This window comes from Astyanax mexicanus, chromosome 7 (assembly GCF_023375975.1).
Source record: "Astyanax mexicanus isolate ESR-SI-001 chromosome 7, AstMex3_surface, whole genome shotgun sequence".
Taxonomy (NCBI): domain Eukaryota; kingdom Metazoa; phylum Chordata; class Actinopteri; order Characiformes; family Acestrorhamphidae; genus Astyanax; species Astyanax mexicanus.
The window spans coordinates 28284256-28297538 of NC_064414.1; the positions used below are offsets into that span (position 1 = coordinate 28284256).

The 13283-nt window shown below is 36.3% G+C and overlaps 2 protein-coding genes across 2 annotated transcripts; both read right to left on the minus strand.

Annotated features, from left to right (window-relative positions):
• Positions 1-318: 318 nt before the first annotated feature.
• On the minus strand, positions 319-7238 carry ftr14l (finTRIM family, member 14-like). Its single transcript, XM_007237750.4, has 6 exons — positions 6162-7238; positions 5423-5518; positions 5072-5305; positions 4045-4204; positions 3885-3944; positions 319-1601 (listed from the first exon to the last, which is right to left on the minus strand). The coding sequence occupies exons 1-6, from the start codon at positions 6621-6623 to the stop codon at positions 1078-1080; spliced, it is 1536 nt and encodes a 511-aa protein (XP_007237812.3). The 5' UTR covers positions 6624-7238; the 3' UTR covers positions 319-1077.
• Positions 7239-8563: 1325 nt separating this feature from the next.
• On the minus strand, positions 8564-11720 carry LOC111196020 (toll-like receptor 4). The gene is made up of 3 exons (XM_049481641.1): positions 11430-11720; positions 10930-11096; positions 8564-10827 (listed from the first exon to the last, which is right to left on the minus strand). The coding sequence occupies exons 1-3, from the start codon at positions 11514-11516 to the stop codon at positions 8643-8645; spliced, it is 2439 nt and encodes an 812-aa protein (XP_049337598.1). The 5' UTR covers positions 11517-11720; the 3' UTR covers positions 8564-8642.
• Positions 11721-13283: the final 1563 nt, after the last annotated feature.

Sequence of the window (13283 nt, forward strand, 5' to 3'; positions counted from 1 at the left end):
AAAGGATTAAATCTGTTTAAATCGTGTTTATTTACAAGCAACAACACTTGTATACTGTTCTTTACTTTTTGTTATATTTTATACAGCATCAAAAGGTGTTCCATTTTTTTTATTATTATTGTCTGTACTATGCAATGTTTACAATGTAGCTCAGAATGATGGAGCATTCTAAACCTGAATTTCTCACTTCTCAGCTGCATGTCATCCATTTCTTACAGAAGCAATTGAAATCAATTAATTATTCACTGGGTTTAAAGTAAAAATTTAAACAGGGACAGGGTTATGCAGTAATTGCACATATTAACTCAAGACGCCCAATCACACAAGCATTGATTTATTTACAGTTTAATTTAGAAACAAAACATATGGAATTACTCCACCTAGTGGTTAGATGCAGTAGTGGCAACTTACTTTCATTTACAATAACCTTTCCCATTCACTTTTGACAATCATTCAATGTTGGAATCAGTAGAACTGATTGCTTTCATATGAGAAAATATTTTATGCTTTAAGTTAACTTACACAGTTGCAGAGAGTACAGAAATTATGAAATATTAATTGAACATTACCAGTATATCACATCATTCAAAAGTGGGTCTTGGGAGCGCTGCCTTTAAATAGTCACTTTTGGCTCTTAAAATAAGATTTTAATTATTGACCCCTTCCAATAAATAACCATGCATAAACCATTTATCCTTTTTGGGAAAAATCACTTTTTATTATGTATTTATTTATTTATTTTATTCACTGATTTAAAAAAAATGCTTTATTTAGATTTATATATTTTTTTCAATTATGAAAACATTTGAAACAAAATTACCTATATTAGTAAACAAAGTACTAATTTCTCCCAAAAGTAAGATAAACGGTTGTTGGTGGATATTGTCATTCATTAGAACAGTTCAAATGTGTTTATAAAGAACCGTCTTTGCAATTCATTACCAGTAATATTACTGTAATATAACAGTAATATTACAGTAATATAACTCAAACCACAGCAAGTTGAACCCAATAACTGTTTAGACCATTATTTTGAGAGAAAAAAAATTATCTATATTGTGGATTCTGTACCTTTTTTTACAATATCTTTACTGTGGTTCCAAAACCCCAGACTCCAAACCCGGCGTACAGTGGCTGACTGAACGAGGTGTTAACTTGGTGCAGGAGAGTCATTGTGTCGGACACACTGTAAAAAGCCAGAATTCCAGCCTTGTGGTCTAAATACACCGCTATTTTTGAGGAAGATGGCACTGGTAGAGTGGTGCTTTTGTTGTTGTACATAAAGGAGTATTTGGAGTCGGAGCAGTACAGGCTCCAGGATTTGTCACTCCAGCCGAAGCTGCAGACATTGTCATTCCCTTTCCTGCTAATGGTCTTGTAGGTCACTGCAATGTCAATCTCTGTACCGGTCCAGTTCACCTCCCAGTAGTAGCGCCCACCGGACAAGCTCTCCTTACACAGCACCTGCTGCCAGTGGTCAAACCGCTCAGGGTGGTCAGGGTACCGCTTCGGGTCATTGCTCATCCGCACCACTGTGTTTCCCTCAGAGAGGTGGAGGTTGGGGTGAACTGTCAGAGGATCCAGAGAAAGGTGGCAGGAATCTGCACAGAAAGGAGCAAAAGAAATATCCCATAACTGCAGCATATATTTCTATAATGATTAGTGACATCAGTTAATTTTTGGTGCACCCTTCCCTAATAATCTACATAAACCTAAGATCTGAGCTGTTGTGCAGTGGAGCTGTGTGCTCTGATGTGATACCATCCAGTGCATTTGCGATGATTTCCATTTTATCTAGAACTAATTATTCTAATTATGTTATTCTATTATCTAATAACTAATTATGATTAAATAACATAATTCTGATTTAATTCAAAACATAATTTCTTGCCAATGAAATACAAATAAAGATGATATAAATATAGATAGACAATAAATATATAAATATATCCTCTGTTTTGAAGTGCAATTCTGAAAAAAGTTGTTACCAAGGATTATTGGAGCAATGCCACAAAATACCCATTTTTAAAGTAGTGTGAGTGTGAAAAACCTTTCAATTGCTAAGTGACTTTTATGTCCACATAGAGATAAAGTCTTGTCGTAGAATATGCGTTCCTTTTTTTATCTATTGTAGCAACTTTAATGGGTTATTCATAAAGAAACATTCTAACAAGATCTATTTTTATTGTCTTGGATATCTCAAGAAAATAATTTAATTAGTTTTAAACATTTGCAATACACTGTCAGGTAAAAATAGATACTGTGCAGATACATTATACATTTAATATCCTCAATTGTACAGCATGGTTCCTAAGGTTGTGTTGTTTAAATAAAAGTCAGAGAAAAACTGCAGTTGGATATATTACAATTATACTTACGTCTATTAACAAAAGGTACTAAAAACATATTCTTGAAGGTACCACTCAAACTAACAGGGAATATTATAAGACCATTTAGTAATGTTTTGAAAAGGTTCCAGGAAGGTTAGCCTTTAACGTTACAGAAATAATGTTCCAGGAACATTCTCAAAACATGCGACATAATAATAGTTTGCATTACAACATTATTAGAAAGTTTCTTACATAAAATTCCCAGCTAGACAAATACTAACAAGATGGAAATTTTAAAATTAACATCCCTAAAACTAACAATTAAAACACCAATGTAAGTGAAATTGCAGAGACGTTCCAGAATGTTTTAACTGCATTAAATAAAAACATTCAAACAACATTCAGAAAACCTGACAGGTTAAATGTTCTAAGAGCATTAACTGTAACGTTCAGAAAACATTCTACTAACCGAAAACTGTTAGCTGGCACCCCAGTGACATGAAGAGTACCAGTCGTTTTTTTTTTTTTTTTCTGAGAGTAGGTGTAGGTTCTTTATATCTGTAAAGGTCCTCATATTTCAATATCTCATTTACAGAAATGGGTCTTTATATTATCCACTAAAAAAAATAATAAAGAACAAGGCTGTCAGACAACAGACCATTTAAGCTTTTGCAGTCTACAAGAAACATCTGAAAACAAATATATTTGTTAAATGGTATTAAATACTTTCTTAAGCAGTTAAAAGAACTTTAGATGCTTTTGACCACTTGGCTTTTTTGTTTAAAATGCAACAAAATAACAATTTAAAACAGCCAATTAAATTTTATATAACCCGACAACACAAAAAACACTAAGAATAAAAACAACTTTTTTGTTTGTGTCAAATTATCCGTGAAGTCTCTACGACCAATAAGTGAATAAATAGCAATTGCTGAGGCCCACAGCTCGAATCTAATAAATTAATCCTTTTTAAAGCATCTTTCTCTTTAACAGGGACATTCCTGTCTTGATTAGGTTCACAGTTTGGTCTGCGTTCACATGGTCTGAGCTACAAGTAAAGCTGAAATCCAGTTGGAGCACATTGTCTGAACATGTTGCAATACCAAATGCTTATTTTGTTTTTACAACACGTTGATGAGTGAATACAATAACAGAGAGGAACGTATAGCCGTGGCAAATGGCATCAATCCATCTATTTAAACAGTGATTTACACCAGATCCAGACATCAATGCAGAAGAAATCTGAAGGCTACAATGAAGTTTTTTCTGTTGTTGTTAATGTTATACATGTAGTAGATTAGGTTATATTATAAGATACAAAGCTTGAATGAGTGACACATTTATTGCACCTCAGGATTGAGAAAGGGCACCCTTTGCCTCTAAACCTGTCCTGTAAACCAGATCTGCAACTTTACTCACATTCACTTTTCCCTTCAGTGTATATTAATCAAACCACTAAGATTGTAAGCACACAGCCATTACAGTCAGTTCACAGATATAGGAAGATGTCATTTTTGGTGAAGTGTGATGGTACTGGAAAATAAATCAACTTACATTGTAAAAAGTCCTCCCTGGTTTTTGGCTCCAGAGTTTGCAGAATCTGGACTTCTCTTACTGTAAAGAAATATGCTTATGTCATGCTTATACAGTAAACAATGTAAACCCAATTGACTCATTGCATCAGATAACAGAATAAATGTCTAAATGTACCGACCTGCAGATGTAATCTTGCTCAGTTCCTCCTTACTGACATCCTCTAGCTGCATTTTAAGCTCAGAGATTGCTTTCTTTGCTTTATCAAAGGAGTGCTTTTGGGCCAGTGCCACTTTGGTCAAGTCTTCATATCCTGAGGGTGCAGATAGAGACTGCCAGCTCTGTGGTCAGAGAAGAAATTCCATCCATAACTGACATTTATACTGTAGTATATGTATCCTTACTGTACTCATTTAGTTAACTACACTCATTTACATATCTCTATTTGCTGAAAAAATCAATCAAGATAAACAAATGATTCCAGGTGTGGTCTGATTAGACTAGGTTTTGCCTGCTACCTTATAAAATGGCCATCAGAGGCTATTTTTGGATAGTGTCCTGCCATTGCTGCAGATAGACACACTGATGGCCATACTCCTGATTATCATATACAACGCCACAAGTGCTGTCTCTTATCTTAGAGCATCCAACCGATATTTGTCTACAAGACAATGCTCACCCAAACACATCAAGACGAGTCCTGTCTATTCACCAGATTAATTACCAAGGAGGAATTGGTCTTCTGGTGGTAAATATGTCACAAGATTCCAAACTGAACCTGTATGCCTCCATGTCCAACCATATCTCATTTTGTTTCCAGGTCATGTAAAATTCCCCCAACAAACATTTCATATCCGTTGACTTTAATATGGTAATCACTGATATCATTATTACACTCAAACATATAAAGAATAACTAGGGTGCCAAGTGGTCCAGCGGGGTAAGTACTGCCACTATGATTAGGAAATTGTTGGTTTAAATCCTGTACATGTTGTTTGCCATTGGCTACAGGAGCTCTGAGAAAGCACAATTGGGATGGGTTAAGTACTGAGTGGGTTGGGTAATTGGCAGTGTAAATTAGGGAGTAAATAGGGAATTATATGAAAATAGAATAACTTGATTCCAATTCCTTTTTGAGACAATTTTCCCTTCTTAGTCAGTGAGTGTAGTCTCAGTTAGAGTCATGTTTGGTTGTGTAATCTATCTACCTGTAGGAAATGGATGTGATCATCAGACCCTGAGAGCTTTTCTAGGTCGTTGTGTTTCATTCGCAGCAGTGTGATCTCTTCCTCCATTCGGTCCAGGTGTCTATCAGCCTGGGTCATCAGAGCTGTCTCCTGAGCTCGAATCATCTCCTTCACATCCACATACCTCCTCTCCAGCGCTCGCATCAGCTCAGTAAAGATCCTCTCATTCTCCTCCATCACGCTCTGGGATGAGTGCTGCAAAAAGGAAACAGAGGAGAATCTGGCTGACCTACAGCTTATATGAGCAGAAAGAAGAAAAAAATAGAGGAAGGCCTACAGAGTCTCCTACTGACTCTATTATTAAAGCCCCACCTTAAGAGACTCGGCAGCCTGTCTCAGGTCCTGCCACTTCTTCACTCTTTCTTCAATCTTCTGCTGAGAAGCCATCAGCTTATCCGCAAGCTGTTTCTGCAAGGATCAGAAGAAAATGCTTAGGAAAGGTTTGATGAAAATTTGGAGTGTCTAATGTTTTTTATTTCACCCCAAAACCCTTGTACACCATGGCTGATATTATGTAAAGAAACTTCAATGACTTGTGCCATTTACTTGCTCCCATCAAAACCACTTGCTTTTTGTTCTCAAGTACCTTAATCTTGATTGTTGTTAGGTTATTTCTTACACTGTGAGATGAAAACTGACATTATGATGCTTAACTAAACAGAATCAGTAACATTATAAGTTGAAATTTTGCCTAAATTTTTTTGAGATTTAGGCCCACCAGTTATAGGATAGTAACTGGTGGAAATAACCTTTAAATACCTAATATATAATTTAGCTAATTTAAGAACCTTTTGGGGCCCTAACCTTGCCTTGGCCGACCAATCACAAAAGGGAAAAAAGAATTCGATTTTTTATCATACTGTTCTTTTTACGTGCACCACATGCATCTTTCTGTACATGAACAGTATCTGTACATGGCTGGAATAGATAAAGAGGAGCAAATATTACAATAATAAAAATCACTTATAAAGCTTGATAAGGAACATGATGAAAATTCAGAGCGTATTATACAGTCTCAAGTATAAGAAGGTAGTAAAGAAGTGTGGCGCACCTGCTTCTCTGTCCTCTCAGCTGCAGCCGAGACAATGTCATGTTTTTTATGTTCCTCCATGATGCACAGGACACAAACACACATCTGGTCAGATCGGCAGAAGACTTCCAGCAGTTTGTCATGTTCAGCACAGATCTTCTCCCTCACCTGTCCTGTTGCTGCCACCAGCTTGTGCTTCATCAGTGCCGGGTATTCGTAGTGGGCCTGTAGGTGGGTCTCACAGAACGAGGTCAGACATGTTAGGCAGGTCTTCACAGCCTTCATGTTCTTGGCCAGGCAAAAGTCACACAGTACATTTCGCTGACTGCCCTGGCTGCTGAGTCGGGGGCTGCGGTATCTGCTATCACTTTTCTGGGACTTCCCCATTGAGCTGTACCGGCCATGGTCAGCCACACTGCTGCGACGAGACATTTCCAGCTCCAGCAGTGTAAATCCACCCGGAAGATCTCTGCTCAGTTTCATTGAAACTGTTGTGTCACAGGCTTTTTATGGGGGAATGTGAACAATGAACACGCTGTAGGATAAACCAGTATGCCTTGTTGCAGAAGAGAAAGAGGTGTGGCAGATGACGACAAGTGACTTTGACTTGAAGAGGAAAAAAGGGTGGAGAAACAGGTTAAAAAAACATGTCGAATTTTAAACATTTTCCATATTGGGGAACTTGGAAAAGAAATGTCTTTCAAAATAAGTAAAACAAGAAACTGAGGACAATACAGATTTTACACAGGTTGAAAAAAATACATGGATTGTTTTGCATACTTACTACTGTGAGAGTTCATGCAGGATAATTTTTAATTAACTGGAAATGTGTAATGTCCATGAATGTAATGATAAACTTATATTTAGATTAGATCATATTAGATTAGATTAGATTTTCTTATGTTATGTTTGGGTTGAATACTTCCCCTTTGATGTCTCTCACAAAAAGAGTAAAACTTTATTGCCCAAACAAAGACATTTAGACTTTTGTTTCAACATTAAAAAAGGTAAAAATAACAACACAGTTTATTATAGTTAACAAATGTTAACAAAGGTTTTGGGTTATTATGTAGAATGCTCTATACTCCAAAAAAGGAATCCAATAGTAAAACCAGGAACTGAGAATATAACAGCTTGTACACAGACTGAAAAACAATACAGGAAACTGTTTTTTTGCAATTTGCAATATGTAATAATATGTCCATAAACTTATATATATAAAAAAATATGATATTATATTATATTATATATTATTATGTTATGTTTGTTTTGAATACTTTTTAAATGTCTTACACAAAATGAGTAAAACGTTATTGTCCAGCCAGACATTGAACTACCACAGCAGAGTTTACATAAAAATACAAGAATCCAAATACAAATTATTTTATACTAATATTTAATAGAATTAGAAAGGAATAGTTTATTACAGTTAACAAAAAGGTTTGTTTGTAGAATGCTCTGTACTACGTTATAAATACATGCAATAGTTTAAAGAATTAAAAAATATCAAAATTGTAGATTATTTTTTCTCATGTACGTTGAACAGATTTAAATACTTGGGGACTTTCAAGGATAAAATATACTATATCTATCCAGGTAATTAACATTATTTTGCAGTAAAGTTAGTGTGCTGTGTCTCACCCTGGAGAACCTAACCTAACCTGGAGAACCTAACCTATATCATTTTAGGGTTATAAATAAATTATGTAGTTAGTAATGTACTGTTGGCTATAGCTAACTAAGTTGCTAGCATATGCTGGCAAACTGGAGAACCTCTAAATACACTGATACACTTTTTTACTGGTGAATTACAAGGCTTTTTAAATATATAGCTGATATTATTTAGCTGTATTTTTTCAGTCCATGAGAAACAAAATCTACACTGTGTTCAGAATCGCTCCCTATTACAGAAAGAGTACACTGTTGACCACTGGCTGACACGCCATACAGTGCAATATTTCAGTAATAGGGAGCGGTTCTGAACGGCTGGTACTAGCAAGCTAACATCGCTAGCTAGCTTTCTATTAAACCTTGTTTAGCTAAAAAAAAAAATACCAGGCTGTGATATTAAATTAGAGACATAAGACATAATCTGGCTTCTATTTGAGTCGACTGTTTTGCTTGTTAGCAAGCTAGCTATAGCTAATGTTGTGGGTTTTGAGGCATTACAAATTTTGTTTTTGTTTTGTATGTTTTTGGCATTAGCAAAGCACAGTTGACCTTAAGATGGTGAGTGTTCGTCATTTTCAATACGCCCTTTCCATCAAAACATTTCCTTCTAGTCCTGTGTTTTATTAAATATTTTATTTTATACTAAAAGGACAAAATATTGTCACAGTATAACAAGCTACTAAAACTTGTACAAAATTATCGTAGATACACCAATTTTTTTAAATAACTTGTATACAAACACGTACACATAATGATTTACACAATATTTTAATACAGAAAAATGTAAGAAACACTGATAAATGTAAACAGGGAAGTAAAAGACAAACTTTTTTATGTTATAACAGCTTTTCTGAGACGAATCCAGAATCTCATGTTATTTATGGGATTTGAGCTCCACTTCAGATACGTGTTCTTTTTCAGGTGTTTGTGAAGCCCAAATACTTTCTTTGTCTTCTCTTCTTCAACGTCCTCCAAAATGATGATGATGATGTTGGGATTGCCTTGTGTCACTAGCCAGGACTGGGCCACTTCAAACTCAAATCTACACCAAGAGCTGTCAGTGAAGTGTTTAGATACGACCACTATAATTTTACGACTGCCCATAATGCCCTCGTCTATAATGTTGGAGGTGATGGCCTTGCCTGCTTCAAAGTCTCGCACATGGAGGCAAAGATGTATGGGTGGAATTCCATTTTCCAAGTTTTCCACCAGTTCATCCATTACCCAGCATTCATCTTTACTGGAATAAATCACGAACGCATCATAGGACCATTCTTGCTGTCTGGAGGTCCTATAACCTTTAAGGAGAATATATCCATAACGCAGGTAAAACTGGAACCTGTAGGCCAAGAAAGAAGCAAGAACCAGAAGAACCACAGCACATATAGACGTAACAATAGTAGGTCTTCTGATGTGTTCGCAGCTTTCAACGTCAAAGTCAATAGTTTTATGCCTTGATTCCAGTGATTGTGATTTACATAAAATGTTATTTTTCTGGGGGAAGATTTGCTGATGGCTAGTGATCCATAAGATAAAATTTATTTGAGAACAGGAACAATCGATAGGATTAAAGGACAAATCAAGAACAGTGAGATTTTTTGGTAGATTTTGTAGGATATTAAGAGGGATGCTAGCAATATTATTTGTGTGAACTTCTAATAAACTCAAGTCTTTTAAATTTGGATGGGTAACAAAATCCAAAACCATCAATCTGTTCTGATTAAGCAGTAACTGCTGCAATCTTGGAAGCCCTTTAAATGTTCTCCAGGCTATGCTGTCAAGGTCACAGTTTGAGATGTCTATTAATTCAACAGCCGTGAGATTTTCAAATAAGTAACTCAGCGCATCTCCTTGAAAACGGCTGCCTGCCATTTTTAGTACTTTTAACCTGTTTAAGCTACCAAAGCTTATGGCACTCCAAAAAATAATTTCTGTATAAGAAATATCCAGAAATTTTAAATTCCGGAGCTTTTTAAAGGGTTCAAAATCTGCAGTTAATCCTCCCAATGTTGTTAGGTGAAAGTCCAAAACTTCTAATGAAGAAAGTCCATTAAACATGTTTTTACTTATGTACTTACTTCCACTGTTACTCAGGTTAAGGCTGTGAATGTTTGGGAGCCCTCTAAAAATGCTAGGAGTGTCTAGTTTACAGTTACTTAGATCTATATGCTGGAGCCTGGGCATGTCACTGATTCCTCTAATAAGTATATATGGAGTCTGAATTGCCACTAATGTTTCCAATGTTTCCAGATTTGAAAGTTCCAGTGATACAGGTATGTAATTGGCAACAATGCGGAGTTCTTTAACTCGCTGAAATGGAACATTTTCTATTGCTCTGACATTTCCTCTTTCAATAGAGATTTTTGTTGCATTGACAATACACTGTAATTCAGACGCTGACCAACCAGCATGGAGAGAATCAATTTCTTCAAAATTAATCAGGCAGAGGCCGTTAAGATCACCATCAGATGTTTTTGACCTGTAATCCAGTCTGTAGCTTCCAATTACAAGTTTGCCAACATTAAGACCACTGAGGGCTTTTAGACCATCCCTTTGGGCATCAAGTGAAGCAAAGGCGTTGCGAATGTTAAGCTCTCTGAGGTACATGTTTTGAAATGCTCCTGGTTCTATGTGTAATATCGGGTTCCTTGAGAGAATCAATGTGAGATTTCCTTTCATCTGCTGAAGAATATTTGTGTCATTTACTTTTAAGATAGAAATGTTATTAGCATGCAGATCCAGTAAGTTAAAGTCTTCAAAGTGTATCATGAACGGTGGAAGAGCCATGGACTGAATGTTGTTAGTTCCAATGTTTAGTTCTTGAAGCTTGGTGAGATTGTTAAATCGGACATTTAAAGAGTACAGGCCAGAGTCCATCAAAACTAATCTGTGTAATTTATGTAGCACATTCAGGCTATCAGGTCCGAAATATGAGACAGGGTTTCCAGTGAGAATTAGAGTAATGAGGTTCTTCATATTGAGGAAAGCATCATCAGCAATAAGATGAATATGACATCTGAAAAGCCAAGCGTACATAAAGACTTTAACATAAAATCAATTTAATGTAGGGAGAAAAAATGCTTATCAGTGATCAAACACCTCATAAACACTCACTTACCTTGTAAGATCAAGATGTTGCAGATCATTCAGCTGAGGGAATACAGACCTCTTCAAAGTGGGCAAAAAGTTAAAACTAAAGTCCAGAATCTTCACAGAGGAAGGTAAACTGGTAGGTATGTAGGTGAGATTCCGTCCCTCACATGAATATTGTCCATGCTTTTTAATCTGCATTAATCAAAAATACTTAACATTATTGTTGATTGTTTGCTGAGAATCATTTTTAGCACATACACACAGGTCTTACAGCCACTGAAATGTTTAATAGGATATGCTACTACACCAGAAATTCTCATATCTCTGAGCTGATCTTAAATTTACTTACATACCTGTAGGTCGTTTTAATGGAAATACTTTTATTTACCAAAAAAATTGAAATGTTTAATATGTATTTAAGTTTATTTACGTTTGAATTTAGTTTTCTGCGTGCATTTAATAAAACCTATTTTAAGAATTATTTAATAGTACTATTAAACACATTATACACTGTAACAGATTTACCTGTGTGCACTCCTCTCCGCGTCCATGTTGTACAAGAAAGAAAAGTATGTAGATGAATAATCCTCCAATCTTACAATAGGCAGTCATATTACAGGAGCAATATCTCAACAGTAACCTCTGAGTGAGTGTGAGACTGACCCAAGGAGAACCACTAATGTATAGAAAAGGGAACTGATTTCATAATGAATATGGGGTGTAATATAGGAACTGAAATAATACTGTTTACTGTTTCATAACAAATGTCTGTTGTGTTCACAGCTTCTCTATAAAGAAAAAAATATTACTGTTGAATCTGCAGTACAGTACAGTACATATTGTAGCACTGCAAAGCATCAAGGTTTTAATTTCAGTGGGGGTTATTCTAAGCTGTGTCCCATTTGTGTACTTTGTTATAAATATATGTACAATGCAGATTATAACTGTAAATATTAACATATTAACTCGTTATGTTGTAACAGGAAGTGATGAAGCTTCACTTATCTCTAATACATACTTAATGCTCAGTGTATTCATTAATTCGTAATTACAGTTAGGTGGGATTTCATTTTCAGCTGTTTAAAGAAGTAGACACATTGACTGATGGTACATTTTCCACTATTTTCAACTAGTTTTCATCCTAGATAACTGTATGTTACACAGAAAGCTGCAAGTTAGATAATTTTTAGATAAAATGTACAGAGAAAGGCAGTCAGTCTTTTAGCCTAACAAACACAGATAGCTAGTTAGCTAATGCTATCATGGTCGATTACCACCGCTTACTAAGCGACCAATTTTAAGCTTTTAATTGGTAAACAGTCAGTTTATTTTTACAAAATGAATAAAGAAAATAAATCAAAGAACTTTAAGAAATTCAGTTTGAATATGCTTTAATATGGACTGTGCCTTCCGCCAAAAAGTAGTTCCACAACAACTTAACTACAAAACAGAGTATGGTTCATACAGACTAACACCACGAAAGTTAGCTTGAAAGCAAACTTGGGAATAAGTGAAGATGGTACTGTTAGGAGCGTGAAATAACGCTAATACTCCCCTCTCCTGCTCTGTGGAGTTGTCTTCAGGTGAACGCTGCGCATTTTTTGAGCATATCTGTTTTGCTGGGTGGTGTTGGTTAGCTTGCCGGTGTGGCTGGACTGTGGGTAGGTGGCCGGAGTCAAGCTATCCGCGCTTCGGAAATTCCCAGTCAGCATACCTTGCTTTAGCTCAGTATTAACTTAGTTTAGCCTAGCCTGGGTGGTTAAGTTATCGTTCTGGCGGTCAGACGGCATTAGCCGAGCGGAAAACCCTTTTTTCCACGAGTCAGCGCTGCGGGCTGAGGGCAAGTGTGCCGCGGCAGAGCGCTAGCCTGTGCTAAGCTAACGCTGCTGTTGGTGCCGGTGGAGGCGATGATTCAAAACTGTACTGTGAATAAACGCCGGTCGGCAACGCGTCGGCGGAGTGATACAAGTTTAGTGTGAGAAGGCCGTGATGTTATCACGAATATCATCACAGCTAGAACACTTCTCAACCAATCAGATTGTGAGGTCGGAACTAACTGTTGTATAATTAAGAAGACGTAGTTAATGATAGTAAACCTGAAAAGTGATGTTAAATAATGAGCTATGTCACTCAGTTTAATGTAGTAAAGTAAAATAAGTTTTCTGGCCACATCACACGTCTTTATGTGCTTATGTCACTTGTACAGCCTCTGAAAGAGGATCCGGTTCAGTTTTAGCTCCGCCTTCCACTGTTCTCTATGGAGAGCGGCAGCAGGGAATCGTGTGCGCGCTGAAGAAAATGTTGCTCTCGAGCTTAATTTTTCTCCTCTCGGGTGCTCTTTTTCCCTCATGCGCTGTGTGAGTTACCTGCTGCAGTTTG